A 22,197-nucleotide genomic window follows, 5' to 3' on the forward strand; every position below is an offset into this window, starting at 1 on the left:
TAAAGTGAGCACCCACCCCAGACCCCCAGCCACAACCAGCTGTACCCCACAGCACTTTCCCCCAGCACCCCATGGTGGGACACAGTGCAGGGCAGCCCCCAAACCTCACCTCACCCATCACTGCATCCTCCCACACGGCCAGGGACACACAGCTGCCAGGCTGAAAGACAGACAGACACACACAGGGCTGCTGGGAGGCCCAGCCAGGACCCCCCCACAGCCCCCCCAGGGGACAAGGGAGGGGATCCCCAGCAGCTCCCCAGGATGGGGGACCCACAGGAACCACCCCACTCTGCTCCATGGGGCTGCGCGGGGCCTCGCTCCACCTGCAACAGGACAGAGCACACAGGCAGCGCCAAAAATCCAGCTCCACCCCAAAATATGTCCCTGCTCCCCACTGTCACCCACCCCTGAGCCCCCCAGCACCCCCCTGCACAGCCAGCACACCGCTCCGCTTCTCCAGCAGCCAAAGCACCTGGAAAATAAAAATAGAATAAAAATAAAAAGCCCCTGAGGAAGGGCTGCAGCCAACAGCCAGGGTAGGAGCACCCTGCAGGTCCAGCCCCAGGCAGGGGCACCCCCACACCCACCCAGGGGGGTGAGGGCACCCACCCATGCTCTGGGACCCCCACACCAGCTCCAGGCGGGTTCCCAGGAGGCAGCAGCTGCCCCCCAGTTGCTCCCCAGTACCTCCAAGCACTTCCCAGTTGCTCCCAGCAGGCACCTAAGGACTACCAGCAGCTCCCAGTTGCTCCAAGGAGGCACCCAGGAGCCCCCCAGTCCCTCCCAGCAGGCACCCAAGGGCTACCAGGAGGCAGCAGCTGCCTCCCAGTTGCTCCCCATCACTCCCAGCCCCCCCCCCCCCCCCCAGCAAGCACCAAGTTGCTTCCAGGGGCACCCAAGGGCAACCAGGAGGCAGAAGCTACCTCCCAGTAGCTCCCAGCAGGCTCCCTTTTGCTTCCCTATCACTCCCAAGCCCTCCCAGCAATCACCCAGTTAGCACCCAGCAGCTCTGGGCAGGCACCCAGTTGCTCCCCATAAGCACCCAGGCCCACCCAGCAGACCCCAGCAGCTCCCCATAGCCCTAAGAAGGCTCCCAGTTGCTCCCCATAGCTCCCAGCAGCACCAAGTAGGCCCCCAGTTGCTCCCAGTAGCTCCAAGAAGGCTCCCAGTAGCCAAAAGCATGCCCCCAGTTCTTCCCAGTGGCTCCCAGTAGCCCCAAGAAGGCCCCCAGTTCTTCCCAGTAGCTCTAAGCAGGCCCCAGTAGCCCCAAGAAGGCTCCCAGTAGCCAAAAGCAGGCCCCCAGCTCTTTCCAGTAACCCCCAGCAGCCCTAAGAAGGCTCCCAGCAGCCCCCATGGGGGTTTAAGAGCCCCCGGGGGTGGGCCGAGCCCCGGCCCCCAATGGGGCACAGCTGGGTGGGGCGGGGCCCAGCCCCCCCGGCACCTGGGGCCATGGCCCTGGTAGCCCAGGTGGCCCCATCAGCACCCACCCACCCACCCCCGCCCCCAGCACCCTTCCGGGTGGCTTTGCCCCTCGCGTCCCCCCCATGTCCCCACGGCCGGCCCGTGGCCAACCCCCCCCCCCCCCCCCCCCAACCCCGCGGCCCCACGCTGGGGACCCCAGCAGGAGCCGAAACCCCTGGCACCCCCCGGGCATGGGACGGGGGCGCAGGGTGTGGGATGGGGGTGCAGGATGCAAGATGTGGGATGCAGGATGGGGGTACGGGCTGGAGGATGCAGGGCAGGGATGCGGGATGGAGGATGCAGGACATGGGTGCGGGATGGGGGATGGGGGATGCAGGAGGCAGGTGCGGGATGCAGGATGGGGGATGCAGGACAGGGGTGCGGGGTGGAGGATGCAGGACAGGGGTGCAGGATGGGGGATGGAGGATGCAGGACAGGGGTGCAGGATGGGGGATGTGGGACAGGGGTGCGGGGTGGAGGATGCAGGACAGGGGTGCAGGATGGGGGATGCAGGACAGGGGTGCGGGATGCAGGATGGAGGATGCAGGACAGGGGTGCAGGATGGGGGATGTGGGACAGGGGTGCGGGGTGGAGGATGCAGGACAGGGGTGCAGGGTGCGGGCTGGAGGATGCAGGACAGGGGTCCTGGCCTGTCCGAGGGGCTCGGCACAAGGGGCACAGCACGAGGGGCACAGCACAAGGGGCTTGGCACGAGGGGCACAGCACAAAGGGCTCAGCACGAAGGGATCAGCATGAGGGGCTCGGCACGAGGGCACAGTGGGTGCCCCGGCCCCGGTCCTCAGGGTGACCGCGGCGTCCCCGAGTGACCGCGGTGCAGGCCGGGCGTCCGCCGGAGCCCTCGGTCGCTGCCCTCCGCAGCTGGGCAGGGGAGAGAAAATAGAGCCAAAAAGTTGGTGGGTTGAGAGGATGGGGAGATCGCTCAGCAATCAGCGGCACAGGCAAACCAGACTCGACTCGGGGAGAATAGGTTTAATTTATTGCCAAATGAAGCTGAGTAGGGTAATGAGAAATAAAATCAAGTCTTAAAATGTCTTCCTTGTGCCCCTCCCTTCGTCCCGGGCTCAGCTCCGCTCCCCAATTTCTCTCCCCTTTCCCCGCCAGCGGCGCAGGGGACGGGGAGCGGGGGCTGCGGTCAGCTCGTCGCGCGTCGTCTCTGCCGCTGCTTCCTCCGCAGGGCCGGGCTCCTCACCCCGCTCCCCGGCTCCAGCCGGGGTCCCCTCCACGGGAGACAGTCCTCATGGAATCAGGGAATCGTGGAATCACGGAATGCTTTGGGTGGGCAGGGCCCTTCAGAGCCCCCCCAGCCCAGCCCCTGCAGTGCCAGGGACAGCTTTAACCAGCCCAGGGTGCTCACAGCCCCGTCCAGCCTGGCCTGGGATGTTCCTAGGTGTCCTGCTTTCGGCTGGGATAGAGTTAATTTTCTCCCTAGTAGCAGGCACAGTGCTGTGGTTTGGATTTAGGGGATTTAGGATGAGAATAACGCTGATAACACGCTGATGGTTTAGTTGTTGCTCAGCACTGCTTATGCCAGGCAAGGACTTTCCAGCTTCCCATGCTCTGCCAGGGGCACAAGAAGCTGGGAGGGGGCACAGCCAGAATAGCTGATCCAAACTGCCCAAAGGGACGTTCCATACCATACCGTCATTCCATACCATATGACGTCATACCCAGTGTAGAAACTGGGGGGTTGGCTGGGGAGCAGCGATCGCTGCTCGGGAGCTGGCTGGGCATCGGTCGGCGGGTGGTGAGCAATCGCATTGGGCATCACTTGCTTTGCATATTGCTATTATTATCATCATTATTATATTGTTATTATTATTGCTACCACTTCATTTCAGTTACTCAGCTGTTCTTCTTTCAGCCCAGCAGTGTTTCTCACTGCACCCCCGTTAAACCCCGTGCCCTCCAATACCCCCAGTACCCCCTGTGCTCCCAGCACCCCCCCAGTACTGCCAGTACCCCCCAGTACTCCCAATAATCCCCAGTACCCCGGTACCCCCCCAGTACCCACCCCCAGTACCCCTAGTACCCCCCAGGACCCCCTCAGTGCTCCCAGTACCCCCCAGTACCCCCCAGGACCCCCCCCAGTGCTCCCAGTACCCCCCCAGTAACCCCCCAATACCGTCAGGACCCCCCCAGTGCTCCCAGTACCCCCCCTGTACCCCCCCAGTACCCTCAGGGCCTCCCAGGACCCCCCCAGTGCTCCCAGTACCCCCCCAGTAACCCCCCAATACCCTCAGGACCCCCCCAGTGCTCCCAGTACCCCCCCTGTACCCCCCCAGTACCCTCAGGGCCTCCCAGGACCCCCCCAGTGCTCCCAGTACCCCCCAGTACCCCCCCAATACCGTCAGGACCCCCCAGTGCTCCCAGTACCCCCCCGTACCCCCCCAGTACCCTCAGGGCCTCCCAGGACCCTCCCAGTGCTCCCAGTACCCCCCCAGTAACCCCCCAATACCCTCAGGACCCCCCCAGTGCTCCCAGTACCCCCCCTGTACCCCCCCAGTACCCTCAGGGCCTCCCAGGACCCTCCCAGTGCTCCCAGTACCCCCCAGTACCCCCCCAATACCGTCAGGACCCCCCAGTGCTCCCAGTACCCCCCCGTACCCCCCCAGTACCCTCAGGGCCTCCCAGGACCCTCCCAGTGCTCCCAGTACCCCCCCCAGTAACCCCCCAATACCCTCAGGACCCCCCCAGTGCTCCCAGTACCCCCCCTGTACCCCCCCAGTACCCTCAGGGCCTCCCAGGACCCTCCCAGTGCTCCCAGTACCCCCCAGTACCCCCCCAATACCGTCAGGACCCCCCAGTGCTCCCAGTACCCCCCCGTACCCCCCCAGTACCCTCAGGGCCTCCCAGGACCCCCCCAGTGCTCCCAGTACCCCCCCAGTACACCCCCAATACCGTCAGGACCCCCCAGTACCCCCCCAGTACCTCCTCAGTACCCTCAGGACCCCCCGGTACCCCCCCAGTACCTCCCCAGTACCCTCAGGACCCCCCCAGTGTTCCCAGTACCCCCCCAGTACCCCCCCAATGCCCCCCATGCCCCCCCCCCCGCGCCCCCACTCCTCCCCCGCGGCCTCCCGCCGCCAGGGGGCGCCGCCGCCTCGCCCCCCCGTGCCAAGATGGCGGCGGCCGGGGCTGTGCGCGCGCTGCTGGTGAGGGGCAGCGGGGACACCGGTTATGGGGGCTGTGGGGGGCACCGGGTGTGGGGGGCACCGGTTATGGGGGCTGTGGGGGGCACCGGGTGTGGGGGGCACCGGTTATGGGGGCTGTGGGGGGCACCGGGTGTCGGGGCACAGGTTATGGGGGCTCTGGGGGGCACCGGGTGTGGGGGGCAGCGGGGACACCGGTTATGGGGGCTCTGGGGGGCACCGGGTGTCGGGGCACAGGTTATGGGGGCTGTGGGGGGCACTGGGTGTGGGGGGCAGCGGGGACACCGGTTATGGGGGCTCTGGGGGGCACCGGGTGTGGGGGCACCGGTTATGGGGCTGTGGGGGGCACTGGGTGTGGGGGCACCGGTTATGGGGCTGTGGGGGGCACTGGGTGTGGGGGGCAGCGGGGACACCGGTTATGGGGCTGTGGGGGGCACTGGGTGTGGGGGGCAGCGGGGACACCGGTTATGGGGCTGTGGGGGGCACTGGGTGTGGGGGGCAGCGGGGACACCGGTTATGGGGGCTGTGGGGGGCACCGGGTGTGGGGGGCAGCGGGGACACCGGTTATGGGGCTGTGGGGGACGCCAGGTGTGGGGGCAGCGGGGGCTGCAGGCCTGGGGGGTTCTGGGCTGGGGGGGGGTGAGGGCATGGGAGGCTCTGGGGGCACCGGGGGTGGGGGGCACAGGGGACCCCAGCGACACAGGGTAGGGGGGACAAGGGGTATGGGGGGGCACAGGGTATGGGGGGCACAGGGGGCACAGAACATGGGGGACACGGGGTTTGGGGGGCACAGGAGACACGGGGTACAGGGGACACCGGGTTTGGGGGGCACCAGGGACATGGGGCATGGGGGACACCGCATTTGGGGGGCACAGGGGACACTGGGGATACAGGGTAGGGGGGACAAGGGGTAGGGGGGACATAAGGGACAGTGGCTATGGGGGGCACAGGGTATGGGGGGCACAGGGAGCACAGAACATGGGGCATATGGGGTTTGGGGGGCATAGAGGACATGGGCTGGGGGGGATACTGGGTTTGGGGGGCACAGGGGACACGGGGCACGGGGTATGGAGGACACAGGAGGAACAGAGTATGGGGGACACCAGATTTGGGGGACACAGGGGACATGGGGCATGGGGGACACGGGGTTTGGGGGGCACAGGGGGCACTGGCTGTGCGGACACGGGGTTTGGGGGGGCCCTGGGGCCAGTGGGGAGAGGGGAGGCCAGGTCTGGGGACACGGGGTGGGGGGCAGCGCTCGCAGGGACGCCCCGGGGGGGCTCCAGCAATGGCGGCTCCGCTCGGGGGCCGGTGGGCGGGGGGTCCCTGGGCAGGGGGTCCTGGGGCGGGGGGTCCCTGGGGACACTGGGCATTGGGGTAGTGGGGCCGGGCCAGCCCCCCGCCCCCCGGCTGCTGTGGGGCACCCGCTGCCCCCCAGCCCTGTCCCTCCCCAGGCAGGGCCCCGCATCCGCCCCGGCCCCGATGCTGCTCGCCTGCTCCACACCAGCCCCCCCTGCCTCAAGGTAAGCCCCGGGGGTGCCCCCCGTGCCGCCCCCCATGCCGCCGCCCCCCCACGCCGCGTCCCCCCGGCCCTGACGGCACCATCCCCACAGACGCGGGCGGCGCGGGTGCGCGTGGGCAAGGGGGACAAGGCGGTCACCTACGAGAAGGCGCACGCCCCTCACTACATCGCCCACCGCAAGGGCTGGCTCTCCCTGCACACCGGTGGGTCACCCCACGCCCCCCCCGGGCACCCGTGGGCGGTGTGGGGACAGGGACGTGTGGGGCGTGGGGGCAGCTTGTGGGGACGGGGATGCATGGGGCACGCGGGTGCTATGGGGAGGGGACACAGGGTGCTGTGGGGAAGGGACACGGTGGGGACAGGGACGTGGGGGGTGCACGGGCATCGTGGGGACAGGGACATGGGGTGCGTGGGTGCTGTGGGGACAGGGACATGGGGTGCATGGGTGCTATGGGGAGGGGACGCGGTGGGGACAGGGATGTGTAGGGTGCACAGGCATCGTGGGGACAGGCGCATGAGGCACGTGGGGAGGGGACGCAGTGGGGACAGGGACATGTGGGGTGCACGGGCATCGTGGGGACAGGGACGTGGGGTGCGTGGATGCTGCGGGGAGGGGACGCAGTGGGGACAGGGATGTGTAGGGTGCACAGGCATTGGGACGGGGCACACGGGCACCATGGGGACAGGGACGTGGGGTGCGTGGGCGCTGTGGGGAGGGGACACAGCAGGGACAGGGATACGGGGCACACGGGCACGGCCGGGCCAGCGTCACCCGGCGCGACGCAGCTACCGGTGCCGGGTACCGCCGCCGACTTCTCCCCGTGCCCGCAGGGAACCTGGCCGGGGAGGCGGGCGCGGCGGAGCGGGCGGTGGAAGACGCCTTCCTGCGCCGTTTCCTGCACGGCACCTTCCCTGGCGCGCTGGTGGACGAGGTGGTGCTGAAGCGGCGCGCCAACCTGCTGGTGCTGTGCCTGGTGCTGGCGCGGGGCCTGCCGCCCCCCAAGCTCTACTTCCTGGTGGGCTACGCTGAGAGCCTCCTCACCCACTTCTACAAGTGCCCCGTGCGCCTGGAGCTGCAGACACTGCCCGCCAAGACCGTCTACAAGTACCTCTAGCACCCGCCCCGCGCCCCAATAAAGCGGGGTTGGTGCCCACCCTGCCCCACATGTGGGTCTCGGGGGGTTTCGGGGGGTTTGGGGGGCTCACGGCACTAGGGGGTCCTGGCCCCATGTGTCCCTGAATGGCTGCGGCCCTGCCGTGCCCCTGTGCCCCATGTCCCTGTCCCCACCGTGCCCTTGTGCCCCACATAGTCCTGTCCCCGCAGGGCCCGTGTCCCTTGCGCGTCCCTGTCCCCCCCCGATGTCCGTGTGCCCCACGTGGCCCCGTCCCCACAGTGCCCTTGTGCCCCACACGTCCCTGTCCCCACAGTGCCCCACGCATCCTTGTCCCCACGCAGCCCCAGCCTTGTGATGCCCATGTGCCCCACGGCGCCCTGGCCCCACAGCGCCCGTGTGCCCCACAGCACCCTGTCATCCCGGTGCCCTCTGCCCTGTCCCAGCGACATTCAAGTGCCCCATGTAACCCTGTCCCCACGGTGCCTGTGTCCCCTGCGTGCCCCTGTCCCCCCCGATGTCCATGAGCCCCACATGGCCCTGTCCCCACAGCACCTGGTGCCTCATCCCCACCATCCCCTCGCACCCCAAATGTGCCCGCGTGCCCCACACATCCCGTCCCCATGTCCCCGTCTCCGTGCTGCTTCAGCGCCAAGGTGCCGTTTCTACCTAAGGTGCCCCAGCACCCCCCCGTCCCCTCCCAGTTAAACCCAGTCCCGAATGCGAGAAAACCAGTTTAAATACGACAGCGATAGAAAAAGCAGTGGCGGGGGCGGGGGGCAGTGAGGGGCAGCGGGGCTCAGCCCTGCCCGGGGACGGCGGCCTTGGCCGTGGTCTCGTCCTCGAAGCAGGGGTTGCTGAGGGCCAGCCCCACACCCTGCTCCGCGCCGGCTGCCGCGTCCCCTCCCGCGTCCTTCGCCGTGTCCCCACTCGTGTCGCTCGCCGCGTCCCCCCGCCGCGTCCTTCGCCGCGTCCTTCGCCATGTCCCCACTCGTGTCGCTCGCCGCGTCCTTCGCCGCGTCCTTCGCCGCGTCCTTCGCCGCGTCCCCACCCGTGTCGCTCGCCGTGTCCCCCACCGGTATCCGCGGGCTGGGTCCTGTGGGGACAACGGGGGACAGTGCCGGGGGGGACATCGGGGACAGGGCACCGTCACCGGGGGTCCCAGGGGGGGCCTTACCCACGTAGCTGAGGAGGACGGGGAGGAAGATGAGGCCATGGGCCAGCCCCACCAGAGTGATGATGAGGTTGAGGCGGAAGAAGAAGATCTGGATGAGCTGGGCCTTGGCGAAGGCCAGCACCACAATGCCGGGCAAGTTGGTCATGGCCACCCCGGCCACCACCTGTGCCCGGGGCAGGGTCAGTGACAGCCGGGCCCCCCCGGTCCCTCCTCGTCCCCGGGGAGGGGTGGGCGCGGCCGTCACCCCCCCCGTCCCGCGCCCACCTTGCTGCCCATGTTGACGGTGGCCTCGGCGGCGCGTTCCACCCGGCTGGGCTTGGTGCTGTGGGCGAAGGCGCAGGTGAGGTGGGACACGAACTCCACCGAGATGCCCACGGCCTGCGGGGATGGGTTGTCACCCGGGGGCACCCACGGGTGCTCCCTCCGGGCTGCCCGCCCCGTGCTTGCGTGTCCCCTTTGCAAGCCCTGCCGTGCCGACCCACTCGTCCCCGTGCCCACGCCACCGCTGCCGTCCGACGTGTCCCGCTCCCCCCCACGTCCTTCCGCCACCCCCCGTGCCCCCTCCCCATGCCACCCCCGTGCCCCCGCACCGCGACGAGGTTGATGAGGGCCACGGCGTTGTAGGGGACGTCCCAGAGGGCCATGGCACCCACGGTGTCCACCAGGATCATGGCGATGGTGAGGAGCGTGGCCACGCTGGAGCGCAGGTCCATGCCCAGCAGCAGGAAGGAGACGACGAAGGTGGGCACCAGGCACAGCGCCAGCGTGATGACCCCCTCGGCCACCACCGTCAGGTACTGCTCGTAGTAGACATAGGTCACCCTGCCAGGGAATCGAGGAGTTGTTGAGGTTGGAGAAGAGCTTTAAGGTTACCCAGCCCAACCATTAACCTGGCACTGCCAAGGCCACCACTAAACCAGTTAAGGGGAGAGCAGCAATTCCATGTTTCCTGGCTTGGGGGCTGGATTATTTTTAATGAAAGTAAAAACTAGGAATCACTAAGGTTGGAAAGGACCTCTAAGATCATCCAGCCTAACTATTAACCTGACATTACCAACTCCATCACTAAACCAGTTAAGGGGAGAACAGCAATTTCTTGTTTCCTGGCTTGGGGGCTGGATTAGTTTTTAATGAAAGTAAAACTAGAATAGAATCATTAAGGTTGGAAAGGAGCTCTAAGATCATCACCCCAACACCCCCACATGCCCACTGAACCATGTCCCCAAGTGCCACCTCTGCCCGTTTTTTGAACCCCTCCAGGGATGGGGACTCCCCCACCTCTCTGGGCAGCCTGTTCCAGTGCTTGACAGCCCTTTCCGTGAAGACATTTCTCCCAATATCCAATCTAAACCTCCCCTGGTGCAGCTTGAGCCCATTTCCTCTCATCCTATCCTGGTTCCTTGGGAGAAGAGCCCAGCACCCCCCTCCCTGCCCCCTCCCGTCAGGAGCTGCAGAGCGATCAGGTCTCCCCTCAGCCTCCTCTTCTCCAGGCTGAACACCCCCAGCTCCCCCAGCCGCTCCCCACCAGCCCTGTGCTCCAGACCCTGCCCCAGCTCCGCTGCCCTGCTCTGGACACGCTCCAGCACCCCAATGTCCTTCTTGTGCTGAGGGGCCCAAAACTGGACACAGCATTCCAGGTGCAGCCTCACCAGCGCCGAGCACAGGGGATGATCCCTGCCCTGCTCCTGCTGGCCACACTGTCCCTGACACAAGCCAGGATGCTGTTGGCCACCTTGGCCACCTGGGCACAGGGCCGGCTCATGCTCAGCCGCTGTCGACCAACACCCCCAGCTCCTTCCCCACCAGGCACCTTCCCAGCCGCCGCCACGCTGGCACCGCGACGTGGGCACTGGCGCCGACCCCGGGTGGGCACCCCTCCCCAGTCACCCCGAGCGCCCCGACACGCGGCGGGTGCTTACGTGTAGGGGAAGACTCGGAAGTCGGGGTGGGTGCCGGGCACCTGGCGCAGGGTGGTGGTGATCTCCTCGGCCAGGGCGCGGGCAGCCCGCAGCGCGGCCGTGTACTCCTGCGAGGTGTGCAGCGGGCGCTGGTACGCCATGAAGCGGGAGGCTGACGGAGACAGGCGGGGGGGGGGGGGGGTGTCAGCCGGACACCCTCGGGTGCCCCCCAACCCACCCCACGTCACCCCGCACGCGCAAGCTCACCCAGGATGGTGCCGTTGGCGTCCATGCTGACCGCCGTGTCATAGGCACCCAGACCGCTGCGGGGAGGGGGCATGGGGTGAGGGGGGCACGCAGTGGGTGCCCGTATGCCCACATGTGCCCGCGTCCGTGCCCCTCGCCTACACGTGTTGCCCCCCGCCGCCGGTGCCCCCTCCCCAGGCGGCACCTACCCCTTGGCGCACTGCAGGGTGGGGCGGTCGTGGAGGAACCAGGGCAGGAACCGCTCGAACTCCTCCACCGTCGGGCGCCGCGTGGCGTTCAGGCACTGCCCCCCGAAGCAGGTGCGGTCATCTGCGGGCACGGGCACAGCTCAGCACCCTGGGGGCACCCAACTGGCACCGCGGCAGGCAGCTGGTAGACCCACCCCCCCCGCCAAGGGACACCTCAACGGGCACCCAAGGGACCCTGCGGCACCCCAGTAGGCGCCCGGTGCGCAGCCAGTGGCATTCAGTGGGTGCCACGTTGGGCGTCCAGTGGGCACCCAGTTGGCATCATGGCAAGCATCCAGCGGGCAGCCAATGGGAATACAACAGGCAGCCAATGGGATCCCAGTGGTCTCCCAACGGGACTCATGGTGGGCATCCACTGGGCACCATCACAGGCACCCAATGGACACCCAGTGGGGTCCCAGTGGGCATCACGGTGTCCACCCAACAGGCACCCAACGCACATCCAATGACCACCACAGTGGGGACCTTACGTGCGCCCAATGGACACCATGGTGGGCACCCAAGGTACACCCAGTGGGCACCATGGTGGGTACCCAGCGTACACCCAGTGGGCACCATGGTGGGCACCCAAGGTACACCCAGTGGGCACCATGGTGGGCACCCAGCGTACACCCAGTGGGCACCATGGTGGGCACCCAGCGTACACCCAACAGCCACCACCGTGTAGACCTCATGGGCATCCAATGGCCACCATGATGGATACCCAACGTACACCCAACAACCACCATGGTGTAGACTTCATGTGCTCCCAATGGCCACTGTGGTGGGCACCGAGTGTACACCCAACAACCACCATCACGTAGACCTCCTGTGTCCCCAGTGGCCACCATGGTGGGCACCCAGCATCCACCCAATGACCACCACGGTGTAGACCTTGTGTGCCCCCAGCAGCCACCACAGTGTAGACCTCGTGCACCCAAACGTCTACCACAGTGGGCACCTAACATCCACCCAATGGCCACTGTGATGGATAGCCAATGTACACCCAGTGGTGTAGACCTCGTGGGTCCCCAGTGGCCACCGTGGTGGGCACCCAACGGCCACCACCATGTAGACCTCGTGTGCCCCCGATGTGCACCATGATGGATACCCAATGTCCACCCAATGATCACCATGGTGTAGACCTCGTGTGCGCCCAACGGCCACCATGGTGGGTACCCAGCGTCCACCCAACAACCACCACAGTGTAGACCTTGTGTGCCCCCAATGGCCACCATGATGGATACCCAACATACGCCCAACAACCACTACGGTGTAGACCTCATGCACCCAAACGGCCACCACGGTGGGCACCCAACATCCCCCCAGTGGCTACCATGATGGATACCCAATGTCCACCCAATGACCACCACCATGTAGACCTCCTGTGCCCCCCACAACAGCCACCACGGCGTCCCCGCAGCGCCCCGGTGCCAGTCACTCACTGCTGGTGGACGGACAGAACTCCCCGGTGAGGTTGCCTGACCGGTGGACACGGCAGCAGCGGCTGGTGGGGTTGAGCCAGTCCAGGAAATCGTCCACCCAGGAGGTGGCGGGGATGGCGAGGTAGGACCTGGGCAGGGGCAGGGCTGGCAGGAGGCTGGCAGGACCCTACCCGCACCCCCCCACCCCACCCCGCGCCCCCCGGACCCTACTCACATGTTGGGGAAGCGCGTGGCGTACTGGATGGTGTGGGTGAGGGAGTCGGTGTCGCAGCCGGCGCTGGAGCAGATGCTGTTGGTGCCGGCCGGGGAGGAGAAGTTGTAGCCGCCGGTGGTGACGAAATAGGTGGGCACCCCCACCTCCAGGTACTGGTTCAGCGCGGCGAAGTACTGCAGCATGTAGGAGTCCTGGGGGGCACCCGCGCCCATCAGCCGGGGCGCGGGCACCCACCCGTGGCACCCATAGGGGCCCGGTGGGGTCTCGCCATGCCCATATGTCCCCATATAGGGCCGTGCCACCCCCACCGTGCGGTGCATCCCCGCCGTGCATGCCCGTGAGGGGCCATCGGTGCCATGGCGGCCGTGCCGGTGCCATACGGGCCCACGCCATCCCCGTGCTGGCCCTGTGCAGGGCTATGCTGGCCCCACAGGGGCCATACTGTCCCTGTGCAGCCCTATATGGGGCCATCTCAGCCCTATATAGGGCCATACTGTGCGCATACAGCCCCATATGGGGTTAGCCTGTGCCTATAAGGGGCCACCCCATCCCTGTGCTGGCCCTATACAGCACCATACTGTCCATATACAGCGCCATACTGTCCCTGTACAGCCCATACTGTCCCTATACAGCACCATACTGTCCATATACAGCGCCATACTGTCCCTGTACAGCCCATACTGTCCCTATACAGCGCCATACTGTCCATATACAGCGCCATACTGTCCCTATACAGCACCATACTGTCCCTATACAGCCCATACTGTCCCTATACAGCACCATACTGTCCCTGTGCAGCGCCATACTGTCCCTATACAGCCCATACTGGCTCTGTACAGAACCATACTGTCCCTATACAGCCCATACTGTCCCTGTGCACGCCCATACGGGCCCACGCCATCCTCTACGCCATGCCCATACGGGGCCACGTGTCCCCTCGTGCCCCCCCCCTCCCGCCGCCCCGTCTCCCTGGGCTGGGGGTGCCCCCCACCAGCCCCCACCTTGGGCATGGCGAGCTCCTGGTCCAGCCCCACCGGCACCTGCAGCGTCAGGTAGATCCCGGCACAGGCCAAGAAGAGGAAGAGCAGGACCTGCCAGTGGCACCCCTGTCAAGGACCCCCCCCAAATCCCCTCACAACACCTCTATGTCCCCCCAAACCTCCCGGAACCCCCCCCCCCAGGGACCCCCAAATCCCCTCACAACACCTCTATGTCCCCCCAAACCTCCAGGACCCCCCCCCCAGGGACCCCCAAATCCCCTCACAACACCTCTATGTCCCCCCAAACCTCCAGGACCCCCCCCCCAGGGACCCCCAAATCCCCTCACAACACCTCTATGTCCCCCCAAACCTCCAGGACCCCTCCAGAGGCCCCCAGAGAGGCTCCCAGCCCCCCATGTCCTCCCCCCCCCCGCCCATGTTCCCCCCCAACCTCACAGGACCCCCAGACACCCCCCCCATCCCCCTGACCCCCCAAGAACCTTGGCACCCCCACGGCCCCCCAGTCCCTCAAAGATCCCCCCAGGTCCCCCCAAACCACCCCAGCCCCCCTACACCCTACCCTCCCCGACCCCCAGACACCTCTACACCCCAAGGCCCCCCACACCCCCAGGGCCCCCCAAACCCCCCCCAGCCCCCCTACACCCCAGACACCTCTACACCCCAAGGACCCCCCACCCCCCAGGTCCCCCCAAACCCCCCCAGACACCCCCACACCCCAGACACCTCTACACCCCAAGGCCCCCCCCACCCCCCAGGTCCCCCCAAACCCCCCCAGACACCCCCACACCCCAAGGCCCCCCAAACCCCCAGCCCCCTCACCACGGTGGGCCGCGCGGCGCGGTGCAGCAGCAGCGGGGCGTAGTAGCGGTGCATGAGCGGGCGCAGCAGGCGGGCACCCGGCCCCGCCGGACCCCCCTTGCCCGTCCCGCAGCAGCAGCAGAGGTCGAAGCGGGCGGCCTGCGGGCACCCCCCCGGCACCCCCGTGTCCGTGGGCACCCCGTGCCGAGCACCCGCCGGCACGCAGGCTGCCCGGGCCCACCCGGGGCACCCCGAGGGCTTGGGGCACCCAATGGGCACCCCACTCCCACCCTGGGCACCCTCATGTCCATGGGCACCCACGCCAACCCCTGACACCCTCATGGGCACCCCACAACCAACCTGGGCACTCCACACCCATCCTGGGGACCCCATGTCCCCCCTGGGGACCCTCATGTCACCCCATACCAACCCCTGACACCCTCATGGGCACCCCACACCCATCCTGGGCACCCCATGCCCACCCTGGGGATCCTAACACCCATGGGGACCCCAGACCCCCTCATACCCACGGGCACCCAATGCCCAACCTGGGCACCCCATGCCCATGATGGGACCCCCTAAGCACCCTCCCACCCCGGGACCATCTCAAGCCCACCCTGGGCACCCTCATGCCCATGGGCACCCACGCCAACCCCAGACCCCCTCATACCCACGGGCACCCTGTGCCCCTCCTGGGCACCCCATGCCCGTGACGGGACCCCCTAAGCACCCTCCCACCCTGGGACCCCCACTGCCCGCCCCGAGCCCTGCACCTCCTGCCGCCGGGCATCGAGTGCCAGCAGGGCGACGAACCCTGACATCTGCAGGAGGAAGTCGAAGGCGATGGCCACGGCGGCCGTGAGGGCGAAGGTGCGGACAGCGGGCATGGAGGACAGGGCGCCTGCGGGCACCCGGCGTCAGCGTCCCCCCGACGTACCCCCCCCGGCACCCACACCCGTGGGTGCACCGTGCCTGCTGCGTGGGCCGTGTTCCTGTGCCACCCCGTGTCCCCATGGCCTCCGTGTTCCTCATGTCCCCGTGCCCCCCTGTGCCCCATGTCCCCCATGGTGCTGTGCCCCCCATGTCCCTGTGCCCCCCTGTGCCCCCATGTCCTCGTGCCCACCCTGTGCCCTCTGTGAACCTATGCCCCCCCGTGTCCCTGTGCCCACCCTGTGCCCTCCATGCCCCTCACGTCACCCGTGTCCCTGTGCCCTCTATGCCCCTCATGTCCCCCATGTCCCCATGCCCACCCTGTGCCCCCTGAACCCCCCATGCCTCTCATGTCCCCATGCCCACCCTGTGCCCTCCATGTCCCTGTGCCCTCTGTGCCCGCCGTGTCCCCCCTGCCCCTTGTGCCCACTGTGTGCCCCCTGTGCCCCCCATGCCCCTCATATCCCTATGCCCTCCATGCCCACCCTGTGCCCTTCATGTCCCTGTGCCCTCTGTGCCCGCCGTGTCCCCCCTGCCCCTTGTGCCCACCGTGTGCCCCCTGTGCCCTCCATGCCCCTCATATCCCTATGCCCTCCATGCCCACCCTGTGCCCTTCATGTCCCTGTGCCCTCTGTGCCCACCGTGTCCCCCCTGCCCCTTGTGCCCACTGTGTGCCCCCTGTGCCCTCCATGCCCCTCATATCCCTATGCCCTCCATGCCCACCCTGTGCCCTTCATGTCCCTGTGCCCTCTGTGCCCACCGTGTCCCCCCTGCCCCTTGTGCCCCCCATGTCCCCGTGCCCACCATGTGCCCCCTGTGCCCCCCATGCCCACTCTGTGCCCTTCATGTCCCTGTGCCCCCTGTGCCCGCCATGTCCCCCATGCCCCTCGTGCGTGCCCCCCATGTCCCCGTGCCCACCGTGTGCCCCCTGTGCCCCCCATGCCCCTCATTTCCCTATGCCCCCCATGCCCCTTGTGTCCCCATGCCCACCCTGTGCCCTCCATGTCCCTGTGCCCTCTGTGCCCACCGTGTCCCCCCTGCCCCTTGTGCCCACCCTGTGCCCCCTGTGCCCCCCATGCCCCTCATGTCCCTATGCCCCCCATGCCCCTTGTGTCCCCATGCCCACCCTGTGCCCTCCATGTCCCTGTGCCCTCTGTGCCCACCATGTCCCCCCTGCCCCCCATGTCCCCATGCCCACCCTGTGCCCCCTGTGCCCGCCATGTCCCTTGTATCCCCCATATCCCCGTGCCCCCCATGTCCCCCCGCTCACCCAGGAGGAAGCAGATGACCTCGGAGAGGCTGCAGAGCAGCATGCTGGGTGCCACCTCCGCCAGCACCCGCCCGATGTGCTGCTCCCGCGTCTCGCCCAGCTCCCGCTGCGACTGCTGCTGGCCGGGGCGGTGAGGAGGGGGCACCCACCACGGGGTGCCCCCCGCCCCGGGGACCCCACGCAGGCACCCACCGCCCAGCCTGGGGGTGCTGCTGCCCGTGCAGCGGGGGCCACTGTGCCCCACGGGGACCCCGAGCCCACGGGTGCCCCACGGGGATGCCCCCACCCAAGGGTGCCCACTGGCCTCCGCGGGGACTCCCGCGTCCCCCAAAGGTGCCCCGCAGGGGACCCCTGTGCCCACGGGTGCCCACCGACCTGGTACTCCTGCACGAAGATGAAGATGTTGTCCGCGCCCACGGCGAGGACGAGGAAAGGCACAACCTCGAGGATGATGAGGGACGACGGCAACCCCAGCAGCGCCAGCAGCCCCATGGAGGCGAAGACGGCGCCCAGCACCACGGCGATGCCCCCCAGCGCCAACGTCACCTTCGACTCCACCTGCGACAGCGGCAGCCCGCCCGCTCAGCACCCGGCGGGGCGCCCAAGGGTGCCGGCATCACCCCGACCCCCCCCAAAGCACGCACCAGGACGCGGCGCCAGGCCGTGTACTCGCCCAGCGCCAGGGCGATGTAGGCGAAGACCACGAGGTAGCTGATGGTGAAGACGGGGATGTCCTCCCCCGTGGTGCGGTTGATCTCATCCTCCAGCGAGCGCTGCCGAAAAGGAGGTGGGTGAGGGGGTGCCGGGCACCCTAGGGTGTGTCCCCCACCCCAAACCCAGCTGGTGGGTGCGTCACCTCGGCCATGAAGGCGACGGAGAGGTTGGGGCCGTGGGTGCGCTGGAAGTCGCGCACCACCTCGAGGAAGCGACGCTCCCAGCTCAGCACCCACTCATGGCGGGGGTCGTCGTGGGGGAAGTTGTTGAGGGAGTAGGTGATGATCAGGGCCTCCGCCTCCGCGTACTCCGAGCCTGCGGGGACAGCAGGTGACATCCCCGGGGTGAGAACCCTTGAGGTGAGATCCCTTGGGGTGACATCCCCGGGGTGAGATCCCTTGGGGTGAGATCCCTTGGGGTGACATCCCTTGAGGTGAGATCCCCAGGGTGACATCCCCGGGGTGAGATCCCTTGGGGTGAGATCCCTTGAGGTGAGATCCCCAGGGTGACATCCCCGGGGTGAGATCCCTTCGGGTGAGATCCCTTGGGGTGACATCCCTTTGGGATGAGATCCCTTGGGGTGACATCCCTTGAGGTGACGTCCCTTGAGGTGATGTCCCTTGAGGTGACGTCCCCGGGGTGAGATCCCTTGGGGTGAGATCCCTTGGGGTGAGATCCCCAGGGTGACATCCCCGGGGTGAGATCCCTTCGGGTGAGATCCCTTCGGGTGAGATCCCTTTGGGATGAGATCCCTTGAGGTGACGTCCCTTGAGGTGACGTCCCCGGGGTGAGATCCCTTGGGGTGAGATCCCTTGGGGTGACACCCCTTGGGGTGAGATCCCTTGAGGTGAGATCCCTTGGGATGAGATCTCTTGGGATGAGATCCCTTGAGGTAAGATCCCCGGGGTGACACCCCTTGGGGTGACATCCCCCTGCCATGCCTGGCGCTTACCAGGGTAGCCACCGAAGGCGATGTAGGGGAAGACGGGGCCGCCGTAGTCAGCCATGCAGCTCAGCTCCAGCGCCGTGATGTCCTTGAAGGAGAGCGGGGAGCTGGTGGGGACACGGCACCGGGTGAGCGGGGAGGGGGCTGTGCCCGCCCCGGCCCCGCTGCAGCACTCGAAGGTGGGTGCAGGCAGCACCCTGGCCCCGCAGCCCAGCACCCACCCCAAATCTGCCATCTGGTAACCCTGCAGCCCTGGGCCCCACGAGGCCCAGCACCCTGCGGGCATCACCCTGACCCTCACGGGCACCGCGCCGTGCTGGGCACCCCACAGATATCACCCCAACCCCATGGGCCAGCACCCCATGGGCACCGTGCCATGCCCAGCACCCCACAGAGAGCCCCACAACCTATCACCTCATGGTGATAGGCACCGTGCCAGGCACCCAACACATCATCGGATCCTTGAGGGTGGAAAAGACCTTTAAGATCATCCAGCCCAACCATTAACCTAACGCTACCAAGTCCACCACTAAAACAATTAAGGGGAGACTAATAATTAATTTCATGTTTCCTGGCTTGGGGGCTGGATTAGTTTTTAATGAAAGTAAAACTGGGAATCATTAAGGTTGGAAAGGAGCTCTAAGATCATCAGCCCAACCATCAACCCAACACCCCCATGACCACTGAACCATGTCCCCAAGTGCCACCTCTGCCCGTTTTTTGAACCCCTCCAGGGATGGGGACTCCCCCGCCTCTCTGGGCAGCCTGTTCCAATGCTTGACAGCCCTTTCCATGAAGACATTTCTCCCAATATCCAATCTAAACCTCCCCAATGCAGCTTGAGCCCATTTCCTCTTGTTCTATATCATCCAATCTAAACCTCCCCAATGCAGCTTGAGCCCATTTCCTCTTGTTCTATATCACTTGTTCCTTGGGAGAAGAGCCCAGCACCCCCTCCCTGCCCCCTCCCATCAGGAGCTGCAGAGCGATCAGGTCTCCCCTCAGCCTCCTCTTCTCCAGGCTGAACACCCCCAGCTCCCTCAGCCGCTCCCCACCAGCCCTGTGCTCCAGACCCTGCCCCAGCTCCGCTGCCCTTCTCTGGACACGCTCCAGCACCCCAATGTCCTCCTTGTGCTGAGGGGCCCAAAACTGGACACATCCACCCCCCCCAGCCCCCCCAAACCCCATCCCTGGGGAGCGGCACCCACTTGACGCAGTAGATGAGATGGTCGCGCCAGTCGACGGTGCCCGTCACCTTGCCCTCGGTCTGGGCGGCCGTCATGGCCAGGTGGGTGCCGTTGTTCTGGAAGTACTGGGTGACGCTGTTGACGCAGCAGTCGGCCAGCCCGGGGTCCGCAGGGTTGAGCGGGGCGTAGCAGACGTCGCTCAGCATCACCTCCCTGCCCGCCGACGGTGCCCACGCCGTGGCGGCCGCCAGCCGCTCCTGCAGCTCCAGCAGCGCCCGCAGCACCTCCTCCGACAGCACCCCGCTGAAGTTCTTGGCACCAAACACCACCGAGTCGTAGCTGGAGCCGGGCCGGCCCGGCGCCGTCACGATCACCTGGTTGGTGCGGAGGAAAGGACCGAAGTGTTGGTCGTGAAAGGCTTTTTCTTGCCGGGCGCGGCTGCCCGGCGCCGACCACAGCTCCACCGGATCGGTGGTGAGACGGATGGTAACCAAACCAGCCGATAAACCGCCGGCCAGCACCGCCGCCACCGCCAGCACCGCCACGGGGTGCCCGGCCACCAGCGTGCCCCACCGGCGGAAAGCCCTGGCCAGGACGCGGTGGCTGGCGTCGCCCAGGCGCGCCGAGCAGCCGGCGGCAGGCGCCGGTGCCAGTCGCGGTGCGGTGTCCTTCTTGGACCGCCGGCGCTGGCACAGCAAGGCGACGATGAAGATGAGGGCGAGGAGGCAGAAGAGCAGCAGGCAGAGGACCAAGGCGCCGTCGGCGTCGCCCAGGCGGAAGGGGGGCGGCGGGCCGGGGGGGGCCACAACGGGCGGGCAGGATTCGGCGCAGTCCTGGCAGGAGCAAGGCTGCTCCTGGGCGCTGAGAGCCTGGTCGCAGCGCCAGGCCTGCCCGCCCAGCGGCACGATGGCGTCGCCGGGCTGCGTGCCATTGGGCACCAGCTGGAAGTCGATCTGCAGCGGCGCCAAGCCATTGTTTTTATCCCCTTGGAAATCCAACCAGCGCTGGGTGGTACAGAGCCGGGCGCCATAACGCCCGCACATGGTATCGATGGCGTAGCCGCCAGTAGCCGGTAACCGCACACCCCGGCAGGAAGCAAAAGAGGCGTCGGCGAAATCCTGCCGGTAAAAACATTGGTACTCCACGACGGCGAGCTGGCGCTTCCCCTGCATCACGGTGCGGTTGACGATGCGGGTGACGTTGGTGAAGAGGCTCTGGTTGGGGCTGCAGATGTTGTTGCAGTAAAGGTTGGCGAAATTCCTGGCGCAGGCCGGGCAGCGGGAGAGGACGGTGCCGGAGAGCGCCACGCTGAGCTGGAGGGCACCAAGCTGTGCCAAGGAGCAGCAAACCTGCGTCGTCCCGTTCGCCTGCACCAGCTCGGGGCAGACAGTGCGGAGCAGCGCCAGCAGCGCGCCTGTGGCCATCCGCGCCGGCGTGTTGGAGAGGCAGGGCACGTTGGAGGACACCAGCGAGATGTTCACCTCCGGGTTGCGACCGCATTCGCCGTAGAAGGCGCAGTAACCGGGCCGGCGGATGGGAGTCAATGTCGGCGCGGCCTGCGGCGATGCGGGATGGGGTGGGGGATCGGTGGGCAGCGTCCCAGCCCGTGGGACGCAACCCCCAGCCCCTCCAAATGGCACCCGATGGGCACCGCGCCGGCTCCACCACCCCCAGCCCCTCCAAACGGCACCCAATGGGCACCGCGCCGGTGTCCCCCTGGCTCTTACCACCCCCAGCCCCTCCAGGCCTCACCCCACGGGCACCGCCACGGTTTTGCCGCCAGCGGTCACCGCGTCCCGGCCCCGGCACCCCGTGCCAAGCCCCAAGCCCCTACCAGCGCCAGGAAGGCGGCCAGCACCGCGCCGGCCAGCGCCACGGACCCCGGCATCTTGGGCGAAAGAGCACTGCCGCTTCGCCCGGCCCCTATATGTCGCCGTATTCCCTGGGCGGTCGCCTGCCACCGGTGAGGTCTTCTGGCCTGACGACGCCAAAGCCAATCAGCCCTCGCCGGAGCCGCGAATCCCTTGTGATCATTAACCCCGATCGATGGCCGACGCGTCTGCGCCGGGGAGGTGCCCGGCTGCGCCCCTGCCCGAGGAGGGGGCACCCCGCTTCCCCGGCAGAGCCTTATTTTGAAGTGAAAAAGGGGGAATTTCGGAGCCGTGCCCACCCGGGACGCCCCGCGGGGTCGTGGTTTTCAAGGGGCGAAGGAAGCGGAGAGGCTGTGCCAGCCGAAACGCATCCCGCCGGGCCGGCACTGGAGACGCAGGTGCCGTCGCAGTGCTGCGGCCGTGCCAGGTGCCAGGCTGCCGGGAGCGAGGGGGGAAGAGAAACCAGGAGTGAAGGGGGAAGAGGAACCGGCTGCCTCCCCGCGCGGCGCGGGCAGTGAAACCCCCGCCGTTCCCGAAACGGGGCTGCCGTGCCCACGGCGGGCGTGCCGGCACCAGAGCCCATTGCTGGGAAGGGTTCATGACCAGCGGGCAGCCTTGGACGAGCTGCGTCCCCCTTGATAAGACGCCATAACGCCGATAAGATGCCTCGGCTGGCGATTACGGGCTATGCCGAGGGGGAACGCCTGCCTCGTACGCCACGGGGCAGGGTTGGGCAAACCCGGGCACCCCGGGAGGCACCGGGCCAGTGCGAGCGGGCAGCCGGCAAGCAGGCAGCACCCGAAACACGGTGCCAGCCCTGGGGTGAGACGTGCCAGGCCAGAAGGCTGACGGCGATGCCGGCACCGGGGCAGCGGAAGGGACCCGAGCGCCCCCTCAAAGCCGGCAGTGCCACCCCCTCACCGCGTCCTTGCCCCGTTTTATGGCCCCTGTACAGCCTTGGTCTCGATACGGTAACGCCCCGGC

At 67.3% G+C, this 22,197-nt stretch overlaps 2 protein-coding genes across 2 annotated transcripts; one reads left to right on the top strand and one right to left on the bottom strand.

Annotated features, from left to right (window-relative positions):
• The first annotated feature begins 4,604 nt into the window (after positions 1 to 4,604).
• On the top strand, positions 4,605 to 7,271 carry MRPS24 (mitochondrial ribosomal protein S24). Its single transcript, XM_075724202.1, has 4 exons — positions 4,605 to 4,637; positions 6,089 to 6,157; positions 6,248 to 6,359; positions 6,988 to 7,271. The coding sequence occupies exons 1-4, from the start codon at positions 4,605 to 4,607 to the stop codon at positions 7,269 to 7,271; spliced, it is 498 nt and encodes a 165-aa protein (XP_075580317.1).
• A 796-nt stretch (positions 7,272 to 8,067) lies between these two features.
• Positions 8,068 to 21,230, bottom strand: NPC1L1 (NPC1 like intracellular cholesterol transporter 1). The gene is made up of 20 exons (XM_075724203.1): positions 21,177 to 21,230; positions 19,364 to 20,898; positions 18,162 to 18,262; positions 17,352 to 17,524; positions 17,140 to 17,268; positions 16,871 to 17,053; positions 16,496 to 16,613; positions 15,069 to 15,196; positions 14,317 to 14,454; positions 13,498 to 13,587; positions 12,497 to 12,687; positions 12,283 to 12,410; positions 10,799 to 10,919; positions 10,611 to 10,666; positions 10,365 to 10,515; positions 9,036 to 9,267; positions 8,710 to 8,823; positions 8,446 to 8,608; positions 8,199 to 8,364; positions 8,068 to 8,125 (listed from the first exon to the last, which is right to left on the bottom strand). Exons 1-20 carry the CDS (start codon positions 21,228 to 21,230, stop codon positions 8,068 to 8,070), a joined length of 4,029 nt encoding a protein of 1,342 aa, XP_075580318.1.
• Between the last annotated feature and the right edge of the window lie 967 nt (positions 21,231 to 22,197).

This window comes from Pelecanus crispus, chromosome 21 (assembly GCF_030463565.1).
Source record: "Pelecanus crispus isolate bPelCri1 chromosome 21, bPelCri1.pri, whole genome shotgun sequence".
Lineage (NCBI taxonomy): Eukaryota > Metazoa > Chordata > Aves > Pelecaniformes > Pelecanidae > Pelecanus > Pelecanus crispus.